The sequence below is a fragment of the Gobius niger genome (assembly GCF_951799975.1).
Source record: "Gobius niger genome assembly, chromosome: 14".
Classification (NCBI taxonomy): Eukaryota; Metazoa; Chordata; class Actinopteri; order Gobiiformes; family Gobiidae; genus Gobius; species Gobius niger.
The window spans coordinates 2,546,812-2,566,582 of record NC_136865.1 but is presented as its reverse complement, the minus strand read 5'-3'; the positions used below and the strand labels follow the sequence as shown (position 1 = coordinate 2,566,582).

The window sequence follows — 19,771 nt, the reverse complement described above, 5'->3', positions numbered from 1 at the left end:
TAACAAGCCCAAGTCTCATTTTATGTACATTTAATACAAAGCATTTTTATTGGCCGTAAATTAGCTGTAGCAGTTATACTTTCTGAAAATTCTCTGAGAAGATACACCGTTAGAAATGTGGAATTTAAGAATTAGTTTAGACACAACTAATGATATGCAATTCACACTAATTCAGTATGTGTTTTTGTTGTTTGGATAAATTTAATGAAAAACACAAAACAATATTGCTTATTAATGTTATTTTTTAATGGAATGGAACGTTCAATAATCTCTACAGCTGGATAGTGTTACTCCAGTAGTCCCCGCAGTTGTTCAGAGTTAGTCCATTGGTCCATGCAGCTGGTCAGTGTTAGTCCAGTAGTCCCTGCAGCTGGTCAGAGTTAGTCCATTGGTCCATGCAGCTGATCAGTGTTAGTCCAGTAGTCCCTGCAGCTGGTCAGTGTTAGTCCAGTAGTCCATGCAGCTGGTCAGTGTTAGTCCAATGGTAACTGCAGCTGCCAGTGTTAGTCCAGTAGTCCCTTCAGCTGGTCACTGCAAGTCCAGGGTTAACTGCAGCTGATCAGTGTGGGTCCAGTGGTCCATGCAGCTGATCAGTGTTAGTCCAGTGGTCCATGCAGCTGATCAGTGTTAGTCCAGTGGTCCATGCAGCTGATCAGTGTTAGTCCAGTAGTCCATGCAGCTGATCAGTGTTAGTCCAGTGGTCCATGCAGCTGCTCAGTGTTAGTCCAGTGGTCCATGCAGCTGCTCAGTGTTAGTCCAGTAGTCCCTGCAGCTGGTCAGTGTTAGTCCAGTAGTCCCTGCAGCTGGTCAGTGTTAGTCCAGTAGTCCATGCAGCTGATCAGTGTTAGTCCAGTAGTCCATGCAGCTGCTCAGTGTTAGTCCAGTAGTCCCTGCAGCTGGTCAGTGTTAGTCCAGTAGTCCCTGCAGCTGGTCAGTGTTAGTCCAGTAGTCCCTGCAGCTGATCAGTGTTAGTCCAGTAGTCCATGCAGCTGATCAGTGTTAGTCCAGTAGTCCCTGCAGCTGGTCAGTGTTAGTCCAGTGGTCCCTGCAGCTGGTCAGTGTTAGTCCAGTAGTCCATGCAGCTGCTCAGTGTTAGTCCAGTGGTCCCTGCAGCTGGTCAGTGTTAGTCCAGTAGTCCATGCAGCTGCTCAGTGTGGGTCCAGTAGTCCATGCAGCTGGTCAGTGTTAGTCCAGTAGTCCCTGCAGCTGGTAAGTGTGGGTCCAGTAGTCCCTGCAGCTGGTAAGTGTGGGTCCAGTAGTCCCTGCAGTTGGTCAGTGTGGGTCCAGTAGTTCCTGCAGTTGGTCAGTGTTAGTCCAGTAGTCCATGCAGCTGATCAGTGTTAGTCCAGTGGTCCATGCAGCTCATCAGTGTCTGTCCAGTGGTCCATGCAGCTGATCAGTGTGGGTCCAGTAGTTCCTGCAGTTGGTCAGTGTTAGTCCAGTGGTCCATGCAGCTGGTCAGTGTTAGTCCAGTGGTCCCTGCAGCTGGTCAGTGTGGGTCCAGGTGGTACATCCGTCCGTACAGTGCCGCCGTGACAAGGCCGCCGCTCATGCTCGAATGCTCCATCGTGACGGAGCCCCATGGCGTTGTGTGGAGGCGGGTCGGCTGCTCCAGGGTGTAGTGGCTGGACAGCACAGATGGGTACACGTGTCTGGTGCTGAACGTTCCCTCAAGCACAAAGTCCATTTTTGTGTCCGCCTGCACCACCTCCTGCCCACACGAGTGTTCTTCAGTTCCCGCACATTTCACCAGGGCACACACCTGCACACCACAGCAGCACAACATCAGTTTTACTGTCAGAGTATCAGAAGGACCAAACTGACTCTTTAAGATGCTTATTCCAGAAAATAACATTGCAACGCCTCATTTCCTAGCTATCCAGTGTGTGTTGATTGACACAGACATTTATATAGGTAGTCTGGTGTTATAAGTGATTTGCCTCAGGTGCTCTGTGCTTGGGTCAGACTGTTTTTAATGCAGGCTACTAGTTACCATAGACATGCACTAGCACTAGCACTAGCCAAGCACCACTAACCTCTTCAAATATAAGGACTGCATGAACTAAATATATCTATCTCCAGAAATCAACAACACTTTGGATAACTAGGAAATGAGGCCCTGTGTCAAAAATCCTGAAATATTGCTTTAACACACAGGGGGGGGGGAAGAACAAAAAGGCCTTTGGTAATTTTCTCTATCTAAAAATATGAATATAGTAATTATTTAGTAAAAATTGAAATTCAATCTCCTCTGCTCCATAAGCTCTCCTAAGCAGTCTGTGTGAAAGATCGCACTGAGAACATCTCTACATGGTATTGGTCATTCTGAAAGAAGGTGCTCATGGTCCCCGCACAAACCTACGCCTGTCAAACTAGATATTCATTTTGTGTGTGAAGCCTGGATCACCTGCAGACTGTAGCGTCCGTTGACCGTGTGCAGTCCAGCGAAGGCGCCCAGCGCGTACAGCTCTGTGTGGTTGGTGTGTGTGCTCTGATATTGCAGCCAGCAGCAGAAGGAGCCGTCACAGACGCTGAGCTGACCTCCTGCCCCGCGCAAGAGCACAAATCTGAAGGGGTCATGCATCATGGAGGAGGTGAACGTGTGTGGGGCACTGCAGCCCTCAGAGGGGCAGGACCCTGCGCTGGTGTCCCCCTGCTCTCCCTGTGGCACCGGGCCTGTGGGCAGAGGGTCATGGAGGGGCTCCAGTGCACTCAGCGAGGCCACAATGAGCCGCCCCTCCTCGGGGTCACCTCTCTGGGCATGATGGTAGACTGCGGAGGAGGGGGAGTAGATCCCACTCCCGCTCATGATCAGCTCATCACTGCGAATGTTTGCTGCTAAAAGTGTCACATTGGCCCCAAGGCTGAGCGCGCGCTGGAACTGGATAGTGTCCAGCAGGGGGAGCTGGTTCATCCACGCTGTGGGGAAGATGAGCTGCCGGACGCCCTGCAGACAGAGAGCCAGGCATCATCTAAAGCTGTAGGCTACTATGACATTAGTGTTATGTGAGCACACAGTAATATGGTTCAGCAGAATAATGTTCAGCTATGCAAACCAAGACTCCGCACACCCGGGAGGTGAAAGGTGTAACAGGGTAACTCATGCAAAAAAGAAAAAGGTTACAAAACCATTTTGTCATATTTTTGAGTAATTGGTACTTTCTGTCTTTTAAAATAGTGCCGCTGAGTAACCTCCGCTATGTCTTTTTAAATCGGTCAATTAAAATGAAACAGGATTTTGACTTCCTGAACCAGAGTGGATTTCTAGCTGGAGCTCCCGGGGACAGCCATGACGGCGCACCTTCTCCAGCAGGGCCACGGTGGGCTGTCTGAACAGGATGTCGAAGCAGGTGATGAGGCCGAAGGTCCCGGCAAAGGGCGTGTGAAAAGTGACCAGCTCGGCGCGCGGCGGGCTGTCGAAGGCGTCCTCGAAGTACAGGTTCTGTTTGTGGTAACGGGCCACCAGCAGGCCGTCGCTCCTGTGGGACACAACATCACTGTGACCCTCACTCTCTGTAGGACCCACAGTGCTGACGGGTTATGGCTTAGCCGAGTATTCACCGAAAAGACCACATGAAATGACTTTTGTTCTTCAGTTGAGTCTATTGTAAAAGCAGACTCAACCTCTTTGTACTCAACTCACCACGGATAAAAAAGCACTGACATATAGTAGTTGTTCAAAGTACATTACTGTTTGGTCCCTGAAGTTTGTGAAAGGTGCTCAAGAACTCAGCCCAGTGAAGAATAAGATGTTAGCAAAGTGTTAAGAAAGTTTGGAATAAGTCTTGTTTAGAAACAAAATAAAAATTGGGTACGGAACTCTTGTTCACACGACAAAACTCAAGGGCTAGAATTTGGAGTATTATTATTACCCCGTACCCAATTTTTATTTACTTTACTTACAGGAAAGTAAAGGTGCTTTCATACCTAGTGCGGATATATAAATTATATATATATATATATATACATATATATATATATATATATATATATATGATACTGAGTATTGTCCACAACATAACCACATCGACTACATCATAAAGACAACAGAAACACGTCTAGAAAGAGGAGGAACAACACAGCAGCTGTGGTTTGAAATGCCTTTCCGGAGCCCAGGCATTCAGATCAGAGGAATTACAGTATACGCTTCAATAAACTTATGATAACACGGACACAGGCGCAATGAAGGACGCACTGGATTACAAACATTAAATATAAAGCTGACTCCAAAGACTTTTGTTGTTTCTAAAAATACAGTTCATTCCCATGACAGCTCTGAGCAGAGTATCGTATTTTTAACCACGCTATTTTTTGTTAAATTTACTTTTAAAGTTTTAGCTTTGGCCTTGTGGAGGCTTATTGCTGCTCTTTTTGTAAGTTTAATTCAAATTCTACTTTAGTAATCTCTGTAGAGAAATGAGTTCTCTGCATGTGACCCACCCTCAGTGCTGCAGGGCGACCTGTAGGAGCAGTGAGCTGCCAGCAGGGGCTGGTGCTCGGTGACTCATCTCCATGATGTGGAGCCAGGCTGGTGGTCAGAATGTTTTTACCACTAACCTACGCAGACACGAGGAGAACATGCAAACTCCACACAGCAAAGCCTTGTCCAGGTGGGAATCAAACCCGGGACCTTCGAGCTGTGAGGCTCGAGTGCTTACCGCCACCGTGCTGAGGGGACTAATGTTGCATCTCAGGAAACTAGTAACTGTTTTTTCCCACTTTAAAATTACGACCTCAGAGTGTTCCAGGTGATTATTGAAACAGAACGGCTAATGCTCCAACAGTTAGCTATAAAGATTTTTTTTTTTATCTTTAGCTGCTCCTCCACTGGGGGCCGCTATTGCTGTCTTCATCTCGTATCCGAACTCGAAGCTCTCTGGACATCTCTGAGTTTACAAGTTTTAATTAAGAGTTTAAAGGGTGTTCCAAGGTATTCTTCCAAGTAGCACGTCGGAAATTTCCCAGGTCCCATTTCCCCCTGAACGCACTATTAACATGGCTTCTCTCCACTGGTGTTCATAATGTAAGTGAGGGTAGTGAGCGAGGAGTGAGGTATGACAGTCCACAAATAATATACCTGTTTTGTTTTAAATGTTCATCTTAATTTACTTTACTTTTACTGCCTAAAACTATATAAAAAAGTAAATGTTCTAAGTTCAATACTCCACATGTTTCATGTATTCAAAGTAAATTAGTCAGAATGAAAAACAGCTGAACTGGTTTAGAAGAAAAACCTGAAGGCCACGTTGGTGTTGAAATGCCACCGTCCGTCAGCGGGGCAGGGGGCGGAGCTCGAGGACCCGGGGGAGGAGTGAGAAGAGGAGCAGGGCTGCACACTGCCCATGTTGGCCACCACATACAGGCCGTGCCGGCGGGCCATGCAGCTCAGCCACCGCTGCACCTGCGGACCATCCGACCGTCAACACACTCAGATATATGTGTGGTCTTACCTTTACTCCATCCTGGGCCCCATCCTTTTCATGTTTACATTAGCAACCTCACTCATGCTCTGGGTCAGTCTCATATACAGCTATATGCTGATGACACAATCCTTTATTCGTCGAGCTCCAACCTTGGCACTGCATTCTCTGATCTCCGTTTAAAACTCAACACAAGTAAAAACACAAACTAAATGTATGGTTTTCAACTGAACTCTCCCACAAACTAATAATCTGGTTAAAATTGTATCTTTGGATGACTCAGAAAGTCACCGTGATACTCAGTACAAGTATCTGAGTGTTTGGCTTGATTCAGTGTGAGTAGAGCAGGCGAGCACGTCCAAGGTCTAAAGCGAGTGTGCCGCACCCAAAAAGATGAAACGAGAAACAAAAAGCTCCGCACAACTCCAGTTTGCTTCCACAGTTTGAGTACTTGCACAAAGTCGTGACGTTTGGGGCGTCAAGTCAGCCTTTCCTCCGACATAACAGGTGTGTCCCCACTCTTCTTCATATCAAGCCTCTAATGGGGTCACGTGATCATATGAAACAAATATATTATACAGTGCCAAGGAAAAGGAAGTATTTGTACCGTTGTGTGGTACTGTCGTGTCATCACTCCAAACTTGTATGTGTATATAATACTGTGGTACTTGCATGTGTATATAATACTGTGGTACTTGCATGTGTATATAATACTGTGGTACTTGCATGTGTATATAATACTGTGGTACTTGCATGTGTATATAATACTGTGGTATGTGTATATAATACTGTGGTACTTGTGCCACATGTTTTGGGAGTTCCCGATGGCCTTGTATATGAAAGTGTTCTTCAGTCGACTGGAACTGGCCTGTAGATTCCTCTCCTCCCTGAAGGCACTACCTTGATGACACTGTGATACTGCGCAGGGTCCCTGGATATGAAAATCATTTAAACTACTTACAGGCCGATTCTTTTTTGCGCAGGCTCGTTCAAAACTTTGCGTGAGTTTTAATAATAATAATTTTAAACAATAATTTAAAATGTATCATCTGCATAATCGTATTGAATAATTATCATTGTGTTTTGAATATGTTTGAACATAATCATCTTGGTGAACTTTACCACACTAAACTACTGACCTGGACCCGAGTTCTCCAGTCTGAAACTTTGATAAACACTGAAGAGACCTGGACCCGTCCGGTCTGGGTCATCTCTTCAGAAACAGAACCACAGCCTCCTCTAGTGTCTTATCATCTCCTGAGGAATGTTGCTAATCCCACTGTTGTTCCGGCTCCTGTCTGCTGTCTGCTGGCTGGACTATATACTCAGATATACTGAAGAGAAGAACACCAGCCTCACTCACATGTTTACATACGTTTTACTGTTTTATTCATTTGATCTTCACAAATGATCATTTTCTAGCGCTCATAATAAATCACCAAAAGACAACTGTTCCACATCCAAACATTTACTCACTGTCCTTTATGAAATCTTTGAAATCTTAATGGGGAGACATAGTGGACAGGAAGGACAGCACCGGGTTTGCTGTCCAGGCGTAAATCACGTGTTATAGCCCATGCAAACTCTGCTGTGTGAAGATCCTTCTCTCATGTTGTGCATTGTTTGTGCTTCAAACTACTCAAGTGTAACAAAGGCACCTTTGACGTTTTTTGCAAAATAATATTCTGTATAGCTTGTAAATATTTTACATACATATATTTTGGCAACTTACTCACGGGTTTGCACAAACATTGCATTTTTTATATTTATATATGACCATGTGACCTCATTAGAGGCATGATATAAACAAGTGTGTCCCGCTCTTCTTCATGTCTGAGGAAGGGCTGGCTTGACGCCCGAAACATCACCACTTGGTGCAAGTAATAAAACTGTGGGAGCAAACTGGAGTTGTGCAGATACCTCAGCTCGGTGTTAAACATCCACAACCCCAGACGCTTCGCTCCAGTGGGAACATAAACCTCTCCACTTCTAACAACTGCAATCATCACTTTAAAACTCACTTCATTTGTGTCAATTGCATCTTTCAAAAACTCAATGTCTACAATATTCCAGGATCAGTGCATATGTTTTTACTGTTTTTACTGTGACCTCCTTTTGTTTGTTTGTTTTGTTAATTGTGTTTTTTTGCCTTGACTGGACTGGTTACTAATGCACGTTGGCCAGGTCCTCATTGTAAATGAGAATTGGTTCTAAATTGTCTTACCTGATAAAATGAACAAAATAAAAAAATATACATGTGTAAAGGTAGAACGAGAGGGAGTACCTCAGTGTCGGGGTGAGGTTAGATCTTGTGTGAAGTAGAACTAGAGGGAGTACCTCAGTGTCGGGGTGAGGTTAGATCTTGTGTGAAATAGCACTAGAGGGAGTACCTCAGTGTCGGGGTGAGGTTAGATCTTGTGTGAAGTAGAACTAGAGGGAGTACCTCAGTGTCGTGGTGAGGTTAGATCTTGTGTGAAGTAGAACTAGAGGGAGTACCTCAGTGTTGGGGTGAGGTTAGATCTTGTGTGAAGTAGAACTAGAGGGAGTACCTCAGTGTTGGGGTGAGGTTAGATCTTGTGTGAAGTAGAACTAGAGGGAGTACCTCAGTGCCGTGGTGAGGTTAGATCTTGTGTGAAGTAGAACTAGAGGGAGTACCTCAGTGTCGTGGTGAGGTTAGATCTTGTGTGAAGTAGAACTAGAGGGAGTACCTCAGTGTCAGGGTGAGGTTAGATCTTGTGTGAAGTAGAACTAGAGGGAGTACCTCAGTGTCGTGGTGAGGTTAGATCTTGTGTGAAGTAGAACTAGAGGGAGTACCTCAGTGCCGTGGTGAGGTTAGATCTTGTGTGAAGTAGAACTAGAGGGAGTACCTCAGTGTCGTGGTGAGGTTAGATCTTGTGTGAAGTAGAACTAGAGGGAGTACCTCAGTGTCAGGGTGAGGTTAGATCTTGTGTGAAGTAGAACTAGAGGGAGTACCTCAGTGTCGTGGTGAGGTTAGATCTTGTGTGAAGTAGAACTAGAGGGAGTACCTCAGTGTCGGGGTGAGGTTAGATCTTGTGTGAAGTAGAACTAGAGGGAGTACCTCAGTGTTGGGGTGAGGTTAGATCTTGTGTGAAGCAGAACTAGAGGGAGTACCTCAGTGTTGGGGTGAGGTTAGATCTTGTGTGAAGTAGAACTAGAGGGAGTACCTCAGTGTTGGGGTGAGGTTAGATCTTGTGTGAAGCAGAACTAGAGGGAGTACCTCAGTGTTGGGGTGAGGTTAGATCTTGTGTGAAGTAGAATGAGAGGGAGTACCTCAGTGTTGGGGTGAGGTTAGATCTTGTGTGAAGTAGCACTAGAGGGAGTACCTCGGTGTCAGGGTGAGGTTAGATCTTGTGTGAAGTAGAACTAGAGGGAGTACCTCAGTGTTGGGGTGAGGTTAGATCTTGTGTGAAGTAGAACTAGAGGGAGTACCTCAGTGTCGGGGTGAGGTTAGATCTCGTGTAAAGGTAGAACTAGAGGGAGTACCTCGGTGTCGGGGTGAGGTAAGATCTTGTGTGAAATAGCACTAGAGGGAGTACCTCAGTGTCGGGGTGAGGTTAGATCTTGTGTAAAGGTAGAACTAGAGGGAGTACCTCAGTGTCGGGGTGAGGTTAGATCTTGTGTGAAGTAGCACTAGAGGGAGTACCTCAGTGTCGGGGTGAGGCTAGATCTTGTGTGAAGTAGAACTAGAGGGAGTACCTCAGTGTCAGGGTGAGGTTAGATCTTGTGTGAAGTAGAACTAGAGGGAGTACCTCAGTGTCGGGGTGAGGTTAGATCTTGTGTAAAGGTAGAACTAGAGGGAGTACCTCAGTGTCGGGGTGAGGTTAGATCTCGTGTAAAGGTAGAACTAGAGGGAGTACCTCAGTGTTGGGGTGAGGTTAGATCTTGTGTGAAGTAGAACTAGAGGGAGTACCTCGGTGTCGGGGTGAGGTAAGATCTTGTGTGAAATAGCACTAGAGGGAGTACCTCAGTGTCAGGGTGAGGTTAGATCTTGTGTGAAGTAGAACTAGAGGGAGTACCTCAGTGTCGGGGTGAGGTTAGATCTTGTGTAAAGGTAGAACTAGAGGGAGTACCTCAGTGTCGGGGTGAGGATAGATCTTGTGTGAAGCAGAACTAGAGGGAGTACCTCGGTGTCGGGGTGAGGTTAGATCTTGTGTGAAGTAGAATGAGAGGGAGTACCTCAGTGTTGGGGTGAGGTTAGATCTTGTGTGAAGTAGAATGAGAGGGAGTACCTCAGTGTTGGGGTGAGGTTAGATCTTGTGTGAAGTAGAACTAGAGGGAGTACCTCAGTGTTGGGGTGAGGTTAGATCTTGTGTGAAGTAGAACTAGAGGGAGTACCTCAGTGTCAGGGTGAGGTTAGATCTTGTGTGAAGTAGAACTAGAGGGAGTACCTCAGTGTCAGGGTGAGGTTAGATCTTGTGTGAAGGTAGAACTAGAGGGAGTACCTCAGTGTCAGGGTGAGGTTAGATCTTGTGTGAAGTAGCACTAGAGGGAGTACCTCGGTGTCGGGGTGAGGTTAGATCTTGTGTGAAGTAGCACTAGAGGGAGTACCTCAGTGTCGGGGTGAGGTTAGATCTTGTGTGAAGTAGAACTAGAGGGAGTACCTCAGTGTCGGGGTGAGGTTAGATCTTGTGTGAAGTAGAACTAGAGGGAGTACCTCAGTGTTGGGGTGAGGTTAGATCTTGTGTGAAGTAGAACTAGAGGGAGTACCTCAGTGTTGGGGTGAGGTTAGATCTTGTGTGAAGTAGAACTAGAGGGAGTACCTCAGTGTCAGGGTGAGGTTAGATCTTGTGTGAAGTAGAACTAGAGGGAGTACCTCGGTGTCGGGGTGAGGTTAGATCTTGTGTGAAGTAGCACTAGAGGGAGTACCTCGGTGTCGGGGTGAGGTTAGATCTTGTGTGAAGTAGAACTAGAGGGAGTACCTCAGTGTTGGGGTGAGGTTAGATCTTGTGTGAAGTAGAACTAGAGGGAGTACCTCAGTGTCGGGGTGAGGTTAGATCTTGTGTGAAGTAGAACTAGAGGGAGTACCTCAGTGTCGGGGTGAGGTTAGATCTTGTGTGAAGTAGAACTAGAGGGAGTACCTCAGTGTCGGGGTGAGGTTAGATCTTGTGTGAAGTAGAACTAGAGGGAGTACCTCAGTGTCGGGGTGAGGTTAGATCTTGTGTGAAGTAGCACTAGAGGGAGTACCTCAGTGTCGGGGTGAGGTTAGATCTTGTGTGAAGTAGAACTAGAGGGAGTACCTCAGTGTCAGGGTGAGGTTAGATCTTGTGTGAAGTAGAACTAGAGGGAGTACCTCAGTGTTGGGGTGAGGTTAGATCTTGTGTGAAGTAGCACTAGAGGGAGTACCTCAGTGTCGGGGTGAGGTTAGATCTTGTGTGAAGTAGAACTAGAGGGAGTACCTCAGTGTTGGGGTGAGGTTAGATCTTGTGTGAAGTAGAACTAGAGGGAGTACCTCAGTGTCGGGGTGAGGTTAGATCTTGTGTGAAGTAGAACTAGAGGGAGTACCTCAGTGTCGGGGTGAGGTTAGATCTTGTGTGAAGTAGAACTAGAGGGAGTACCTCAGTGTCGGGGTGAGGTTAGATCTTGTATGAAGTAGCACTAGAGGGAGTACCTCAGTGTCGGGGTGAGGTTAGATCTTGTGTGAAGTAGCACTAGAGGGAGTACCTCAGTGTCGGGGTGAGGTTAGATCTTGTGTGAAGTAGCACTAGAGGGAGTACCTCAGTGTCGGGGTGAGGTTAGATCTTGTGTGAAGTAGAACTAGAGGGAGTACCTCAGTGTCAGGGTGAGGTTAGATCTTGTATGAAGTAGCACTAGAGGGAGTACCTCAGTGTCGGGGTGAGGTTAGATCTTGTATGAAGTAGCACTAGAGGGAGTACCTCAGTGTCGGGGTGAGGTTAGATCTTGTATGAAGTAGCACTAGAGGGAGTACCTCAGTGTCGGGGTGAGGTTAGATCTTGTATGAAGTAGCACTAGAGGGAGTACCTCAGTGTCGGGGTGAGGTTAGATCTTGTGTGAAGTAGAACTAGAGGGAGTACCTCAGTGTCAGGGTGAGGTTAGATCTTGTATGAAGTAGCACTAGAGGGAGTACCTCAGTGTTGGGGTGAGGTTAGATCTTGTGTGAAGTAGAACTAGAGGGAGTACCTCAGTGTCGGGGTGAGGTTAGATCTTGTGTGAAGTAGAACTAGAGGGAGTACCTCAGTGTCAGGGTGAGGTTAGATCTTGTGTGAAGTAGAACTAGAGGGAGTACCTCAGTGTCGGGGTGAGGTTAGATCTTGTGTGAAGTAGAACTAGAGGGAGTACCTCAGTGTCAGGGTGAGGTTAGATCTTGTATGAAGTAGCACTAGAGGGAGTACCTCAGTGTTGGGGTGAGGTTAGATCTTGTGTGAAGTAGAACTAGAGGGAGTACCTCAGTGTCGGGGTGAGGTTAGATCTTGTGTGAAGTAGAACTAGAGGGAGTACCTCAGTGTCGGGGTGAGGTTAGATCTTGTGTGAAGTAGAACTAGAGGGAGTACCTCAGTGTCAGGGTGAGGTTAGATCTTGTGTGAAGTAGAACTAGAGGGAGTACCTCAGTGTCGGGGTGAGGTTAGATCTTGTGTGAAGTAGCACTAGAGGGAGTACCTCAGTGTCAGGGTGAGGATAGATCTTGTGTGAAGTAGAACTAGAGGGAGTACCTCAGTGTCGGGGTGAGGTTAGATCTTGTGTGAAGTAGAACTAGAGGGAGTACCTCAGTGTCGGGGTGAGGATAGATCTTGTGTGAAGTAGAACTAGAGGGAGTACCTCAGTGTCAGGGTGAGGCTAGATCTTGTGTGAAGTAGCACTAGAGGGAGTACCTCGGTGTCGGGGTGAGGTTAGATCTTGTGTGAAGTAGCACTAGAGGGAGTACCTCAGTGTCGGGGTGAGGATAGATCTTGTGTGAAGTAGCACTAGAGGGAGTACCTCAGTGTCGGGGTGAGGATAGATCTTGTGTGAAGTAGCACTAGAGGGAGTACCTCAGTGTCGGGGTGAGGTTAGATCTTGTGTGAAGTAGAACTAGAGGGAGTACCTCAGTGTCGGGGTGAGGTTAGATCTTGTGTGAAGTAGCACTAGAGGGAGTACCTCAGTGTCAGGGTGAGGTTAGATCTTGTGTGAAGCAGAACTAGAGGGAGTACCTCAGTGTCGGGGTGAGGTTAGATCTTGTGTGAAGTAGAACTAGAGGGAGTACCTCAGTGTTGGGGTGAGGTTAGATCTTGTGTGAAGTAGCACTAGAGGGAGTACCTCGGTGTCGGGGTGAGGTTAGATCTTGTGTGAAGTAGCACTAGAGGGAGTACCTCGGTGTCGGGGTGAGGTTAGATCTTGTGTGAAGTAGAACTAGAGGGAGTACCTCAGTGTCGGGGTGAGGATAGATCTTGTGTGAAGTAGAACTAGAGGGAGTACCTCAGTGTCGGGGTGAGGTTAGATCTTGTGTGAAGTAGAACTAGAGGGAGTACCTCAGTGTCAGGGTGAGGTTAGATCTTGTATGAAGTAGCACTAGAGGGAGTACCTCAGTGTTGGGGTGAGGTTAGATCTTGTGTGAAGTAGAACTAGAGGGAGTACCTCAGTGTCGGGGTGAGGTTAGATCTTGTGTGAAGTAGAACTAGAGGGAGTACCTCAGTGTCGGGGTGAGGTTAGATCTTGTGTGAAGTAGAACTAGAGGGAGTACCTCAGTGTCGGGGTGAGGCTAGATCTTGTGTGAAGTAGAACTAGAGGGAGTACCTCAGTGTTGGGGTGAGGTTAGATCTTGTGTGAAGTAGAACTAGAGGGAGTACCTCAGTGTCGGGGTGAGGTTAGATCTTGTGTGAAGTAGAACTAGAGGGAGTACCTCAGTGTCGGGGTGAGGTTAGATCTTGTATGAAGTAGCACTAGAGGGAGTACCTCAGTGTCAGGGTGAGGTTAGATCTTGTGTGAAGTAGAACTAGAGGGAGTACCTCAGTGTCAGGGTGAGGTTAGATCTTGTGTGAAGTAGCACTAGAGGGAGTACCTCAGTGTCGGGGTGAGGCTAGATCTTGTGTGAAGTAGCACTAGAGGGAGTACCTCGGTGTCGGGGTGAGGTTAGATCTTGTGTGAAGTAGCACTAGAGGGAGTACCTCAGTGTCGGGGTGAGGATAGATCTTGTGTGAAGTAGCACTAGAGGGAGTACCTCAGTGTCGGGGTGAGGTTAGATCTTGTGTGAAGTAGAACTAGAGGGAGTACCTCAGTGTCGGGGTGAGGTTAGATCTTGTGTAAAGGTAGAACTAGAGGGAGTACCTCAGTGTCAGGGTGAGGTTAGATCTTGTGTGAAGTAGCACTAGAGGGAGTACCTCAGTGTCGGGGTGAGGATAGATCTTGTGTGAAGTAGAACTAGAGGGAGTACCTCAGTGTCGGGGTGAGGTTAGATCTTGTGTGAAGTAGAACTAGAGGGAGTACCTCAGTGTCGGGGTGAGGTTAGATCTTGTGTGAAGTAGAACTAGAGGGAGTACCTCAGTGTCGGGGTGAGGATAGATCTTGTGTGAAGTAGAACTAGAGGGAGTACCTCAGTGTCGGGGTGAGGATAGATCTTGTGTAAAGGTAGAACTAGAGGGAGTACCTCAGTGTCAGGGTGAGGTTAGATCTTGTGTGAAGTAGCACTAGAGGGAGTACCTCAGTGTCGGGGTGAGGATAGATCTTGTGTGAAGTAGAACTAGAGGGAGTACCTCAGTGTCGGGGTGAGGTTAGATCTTGTGTGAAGTAGAACTAGAGGGAGTACCTCAGTGTCGGGGTGAGGTTAGATCTTGTGTGAAGTAGAACTAGAGGGAGTACCTCAGTGTCGGGGTGAGGTTAGATCTTGTGTGAAGTAGAACTAGAGGGAGTACCTCAGTGTCGGGGTGAGGTTAGATCTTGTGTGAAGTAGCACTAGAGGGAGTACCTCAGTGTCGGGGTGAGGTTAGATCTTGTGTGAAGGTAGAACTAGAGGGAGTACCTCAGTGTCGTGGTGAGGTTAGATCTTGTGTGAAGGTAGAACTAGAGGGAGTACCTCAGTGTCGTGGTGAGGTTAGATCTTGTGTGAAGTAGAACTAGAGGGAGTACCTCGGTGTTGGGGTGAGGTTAGATCTTGTGTGAAGTAGAACTAGAGGGAGTACCTCAGTGTCGGGGTGAGGTTAGATCTTGTGTGAAGTAGCACTAGAGGGAGTACCTCAGTGTTGGGGTGAGGTTAGATCTTGTGTGAAGTAGAACTAGAGGGAGTACCTCAGTGTCGGGGTGAGGTTAGATCTTGTGTGAAGTAGCACTAGAGGGAGTACCTCGGTGTCGGGGTGAGGTTAGATCTTGTGTGAAGTAGAATGAGAGGGAGTACCTCAGTGTCGGGGTGAGGTTAGATCTTGTGTGAAGTAGAACTAGAGGGAGTACCTCAGTGTCGGGGTGAGGTTAGATCTTGTGTGAAGTAGAACTAGAGGGAGTACCTCAGTGTCGGGGTGAGGATAGATCTTGTGTGAAGTAGAACTAGAGGGAGTACCTCAGTGTCAGGGTGAGGTTAGATCTTGTGTGAAGTAGAACTAGAGGGAGTACCTCAGTGTCGGGGTGAGGTTAGATCTCGTGTAAAGGTAGAACTAGAGGGAGTACCTCGGTGTCGGGGTGAGGTTAGATCTTGTGTGAAGTAGAACTAGAGGGAGTACCTCAGTGTCGGGGTGAGGTTAGATCTTGTGTAAAGGTAGAACTAGAGGGAGTACCTCGGTGTCGGTGTGAGGTTAGATCTTGTGTGAAATAGCACTAGAGGGAGTACCTCAGTGTTGGGGTGAGGTTAGATCTCGTGTAAAGGTAGAACTAGAGGGAGTACCTCGGTGTCGGGGTGAGGTTAGATCTTGTGTGAAATAGCACTAGAGGGAGTACCTCAGTGTCAGGGTGAGGTTAGATCTTGTGTGAAGTAGAACTAGAGGGAGTACCTCAGTGTCGGGGTGAGGTTAGATCTTGTGTGAAGGTAGAACTAGAGGGAGTACCTCAGTGTCGGGGTGAGGATAGATCTTGTGTGAAGTAGAACTAGAGGGAGTACCTCAGTGTTGGGGTGAGGTTAGATCTTGTGTGAAGTAGAACTAGAGGGAGTACCTCAGTGTCAGGGTGAGGTTAGATCTTGTGTGAAGTAGAACTAGAGGGAGTACCTCAGTGTCGGGGTGAGGTTAGATCTTGTGTGAAGGTAGAACTAGAGGGAGTACCTCAGTGTCGGGGTGAGGTTAGATCTTGTGTGAAGTAGCACTAGAGGGAGTACCTCAGTGTCGGGGTGAGGTTAGATCTTGTGTGAAGTAGCACTAGAGGGAGTACCTCAGTGTCGGGGTGAGGTTAGATCTTGTGTGAAGGTAGAACTAGAGGGAGTACCTCAGTGTCGGGGTGAGGATAGATCTTGTGTGAAGTAGAACTAGAGGGAGTACCTCAGTGTTGGGGTGAGGTTAGATCTTGTGTGAAGTAGAACTAGAGGGAGTACCTCAGTGTCAGGGTGAGGTTAGATCTTGTGTGAAGTAGAACTAGAGGGAGTACCTCAGTGTCGGGGTGAGGTTAGATCTTGTGTGAAGGTAGAACTAGAGGGAGTACCTCAGTGTCGGGGTGAGGTTAGATCTTGTGTGAAGGTAGAACTAGAGGGAGTACCTCAGTGTTGGGGTGAGGTTAGATCTTGTGTGAAGTAGAACTAGAGGGAGTACCTCAGTGTTGGGGTGAGGTTAGATCTTGTGTGAAGGTAGAACTAGAGGGAGTACCTCAGTGTCGGGGTGAGGTTAGATCTTGTGTGAAGTAGCACTAGAGGGAGTACCTCAGTGTCGGGGTGAGGCTAGATCTTGTGTGAAGTAGAACTAGAGGGAGTACCTCAGTGTCAGGGTGAGGTTAGATCTTGTGTGAAGTAGAACTAGAGGGAGTACCTCAGTGTTGGGGTGAGGTTAGATCTTGTGTGAAGTAGAACTAGAGGGAGTACCTCAGTGTCGGGGTGAGGTTAGATCTTGTGTGAAGTAGAACTAGAGGGAGTACCTCAGTGTCGGGGTGAGGATAGATCTTGTGTGAAGTAGCACTAGAGGGAGTACCTCAGTGTCGGGGTGAGGTTAGATCTTGTGTGAAGTAGAACTAGAGGGAGTACCTCAGTGTCGGGGTGAGGTTAGATCTTGTGTGAAGTAGCACTAGAGGGAGTACCTCGGTGTCGGGGTGAGGTTAGATCTTGTGTGAAGTAGAATGAGAGGGAGTACCTCAGTGTTGGGGTGAGGTTAGATCTTGTGTGAAGTAGAACTAGAGGGAGTACCTCAGTGTCAGGGTGAGGTTAGATCTTGTGTGAAGTAGAACTAGAGGGAGTACCTCAGTGTCGGGGTGAGGATAGATCTTGTGTGAAGTAGAACTAGAGGGAGTACCTCAGTGTCGGGGTGAGGTTAGATCTTGTGTGAAGTAGAACTAGAGGGAGTACCTCAGTGTCGGGGTGAGGTTAGATCTTGTGTGAAGTAGAACGAGAGGGAGTACCTCAGTGTCGGGGTGAGGCTAGATCTTGTGTGAAGCAGAACTAGAGGGAGTACCTCAGTGTCGGGGTGAGGTTAGATCTTGTGTGAAGTAGCACTAGAGGGAGTACCTCGGTGTTGGGGTGAGGTTAGATCTTGTATGAAGTAGCACTAGAGGGAGTACCTCAGTGTCGGGGTGAGGCTAGATCTTGTGTGAAGCAGAACTAGAGGGAGTACCTCAGTGTCGGGGTGAGGTTAGATCTTGTGTGAAATAGCACTAGAGGGAGTACCTCAGTGTCGGGGTGAGGTTAGATCTTGTATGAAGTAGCACTAGAGGGAGTACCTCAGTGTTGGGGTGAGGTTAGATCTTGTATGAAGTAGCACTAGAGGGAGTACCTCAGTGTTGGGGTGAGGTTAGATCTTGTGTGAAGTAGCACTAGAGGGAGTACCTCAGTGTCGGGGTGAGGTTAGATCTTGTGTGAAGTAGCACTAGAGGGAGTACCTCAGTGTCAGGGTGAGGTTAGATCTTGTGTGAAGTAGCACTAGAGGGAGTACCTCAGTGTCGGGGTGAGGTTAGATCTTGTGTGAGGCAGAACTAGAGGGAGTACCTCAGTGTCGGGGTGAGGATAGATCTTGTGTGAAGTAGAACTAGATAGAGTACCTCGGTGTCGGGGTGAGGTTAGATCTTGTGTGAAGTAGAACTAGAGGGAGTACCTCAGTGTCGGGGTGGCGCTCCGGGTGCTCACAGGGGTTCCAGCTCTCCTGCTGAGGGTCAGGGACCTCCTCCAGGTACGGCGTTATAGAGGAGCGTGTGAAGTTAAAGCCCTGCAGCCCGTCCTCGGGGAACACCACAATCTGAGCGCCCTACAGACACCACAGGTGGGTATGAGAGTGATGTCTTCAGCCGGTCAACAAGAGCTGGTCTGGTAAACAGCCTCCGAGTCCGAGTCCGCTCGTCTGAAACCACTGAGGCCCATCTGAACACGTCTACGTCAGTTTGAGAACATGGATGTGTTTATGTTCTTATGTTTGCAACTGACTCTCCTCCAAGTCGAAGTTCACCCTCGGGAGACGAACAATAAAATGAATCTAAATCTGAGAACGATCACTCATTTTGATTCATTATTTCACATAATGTCCTTCATATTCAAATGGTAAATGGAATACTCTTATAAAGCACTTTTGTACCTTCATCAGGCCCAAAGCGCTTTACAGTAAGGAACCAGTCGCCCATTCACTCCAATGGCCGCTGGCTGCCCTGCTTTTTGACCACAAACGTGGGGGCCGCCATTGCTCTGCCGTTGCTGCAGTACCTCCATATCGCCGCTAGGCCCCCATTGAAAAGCATTGGAGTTTAGACACGTTAAAAACTACTTTAAAACCTGGTTTCAATTGTTCCAACACTAGACTAGGCTAGATCTTCCTCCTGAGATAACGCTGGGTTAATAACAATATATGAAACCAGGCTGGTTTTCGTAATATGATTTTTTGAAATCTCGTACTTAATGAGGCTCAGACTGTTAGCATTGGAGCAGCGCGAGCTACACGTCACGCAAGGGCGGAGTCTACGGTGAAAATCCCGCCCGAATGTCCTTTTTAGGAACATGCTTCGTCAGAGCTGGGGAGGGGGAGTCTGTAAATCCGCCATGAATTGCCCAACGGCTGTGGTCATTACGGTAAACGGGGAGGAGAGAGCATAAGACGTCAATTTTTTTTTACGGTCTATGATTCACTCTCATTCACACACCAGTGTGCGCAGACACTGGAGGCGAGTACGGGGAGTGTCTTGCCCAAGGACACGACACTGGGCATTAACTATGACTATGTTATAAACTAACTGTCCTTTGTGTTGTTATTTAACTATGACTATGATATAAACTAACTGTCCTTTGTGCTGTTATTTAACTATGACTATGATATAAACTAACTGTCCTTTGTGCTGTTATTTAACTATGACTATGTTATAAACTAACTGTCCTTTGTGTTGTTATTTAACTATGACTATGTTATAAACTAACCACTGTCCTTTGTGCTGTTATTTAACTATGACTATGTTATAAACTAACTGTCCTTTGTGTTGTTATTTAACTATGACTATGTTATAAACTAACTGTCCTTTGTGCTGTTATTTAACTATGACTATGTTATAAACTAACCACTGTCCTTTGTGCTGTTATTTAACTATGACTATGTTATAAACTAACTGTCCTTTGTGTTGTTATTTAACTATGACTATGTTATAAACTAACTGTCCTTTGTGCTGTCATTTAACTATGACTATGTTATAAACTAACTGTCCTTTGTGCTGTCATTTAACTATGACTATGTTATAAACTAACTGTCCTTTGTGTTGTTATTTAACTATGACTAGTTAAAAGGCTTGGCTAACTGAAGTGCATACCTGACGTACGTACGTACCTGGTGTGCAGCGCTCGCGGCCTGTTGCTCGTACACCTGTACGTTCTGACGCATGTGCTGCAGCGCCTCGCGCCGGGACAGAAGCACGCGCGGCTCCGGGTTCAGAATCACATGGTGTTCGTAAACTGCAGCGACGTACGACGAGGCCAAGCAGTGCGCATGCGTACCACAGCATAAAAAGGTCATTAGAAAAAGTGTCCACGGCCCCGGAGCCATTGGTCTGTTTATGTTTTTCCGCTGCCTCCAAAGTCCGAGCTACTCACAGTCCGCACCTCTGTGTTCGTGTGTTCGGCTGCGGAAGAGTCACTCAGACTGTCTGACGTCCATTCATACACGAACTGTTCTGCGTCACTCACGTCGCAGCTGAAATACCTGCTTTTTTGCCCCTCTTTCCTTTTTTGTAGGGAGGTCCGGCCACGCTCACGACCTTCGCCCCCTGCCTCTTTATTATGTCTGTGTCCCTGTCTCAACACCGCGCTGTTCCTC

General features: G+C 47.2%; 1 protein-coding gene across 1 annotated transcript; it reads right to left on the bottom strand.

Moving 5' to 3' along the window:
- Positions 1–1,442: 1,442 nt before the first annotated feature.
- On the bottom strand, positions 1,443–19,550 carry btd (biotinidase). The gene is made up of 6 exons (XM_079571165.1): positions 19,286–19,550; positions 17,582–17,731; positions 5,235–5,401; positions 3,302–3,479; positions 2,408–2,947; positions 1,443–1,762 (listed from the first exon to the last, which is right to left on the bottom strand). The coding sequence occupies exons 1-6, from the start codon at positions 19,499–19,501 to the stop codon at positions 1,490–1,492; spliced, it is 1,524 nt and encodes a 507-aa protein (XP_079427291.1). The 5' UTR covers positions 19,502–19,550; the 3' UTR covers positions 1,443–1,489.
- Positions 19,551–19,771: the final 221 nt, after the last annotated feature.

Excerpts from the sequence above, each read along its gene's own strand:
- btd (XM_079571165.1), bottom strand. The coding sequence starts at position 19,501 with ATGGCTCCGGGGCCGTGGACACTTTTTCTAATGACCTTTTTATGCTGT. Across the intron at positions 3,480-5,234 it reads AACACCAACGTGGCCTTCAG|GAGCGACGGCCTGCTGGTGG; the intron begins GTTTTTCTTCTA and ends TGTGTCCCACAG. Across the intron at positions 1,763-2,407 it reads ACGGACGCTACAGTCTGCAG|GTGTGTGCCCTGGTGAAATG; the intron begins GTGATCCAGGCT and ends TGTGGTGTGCAG.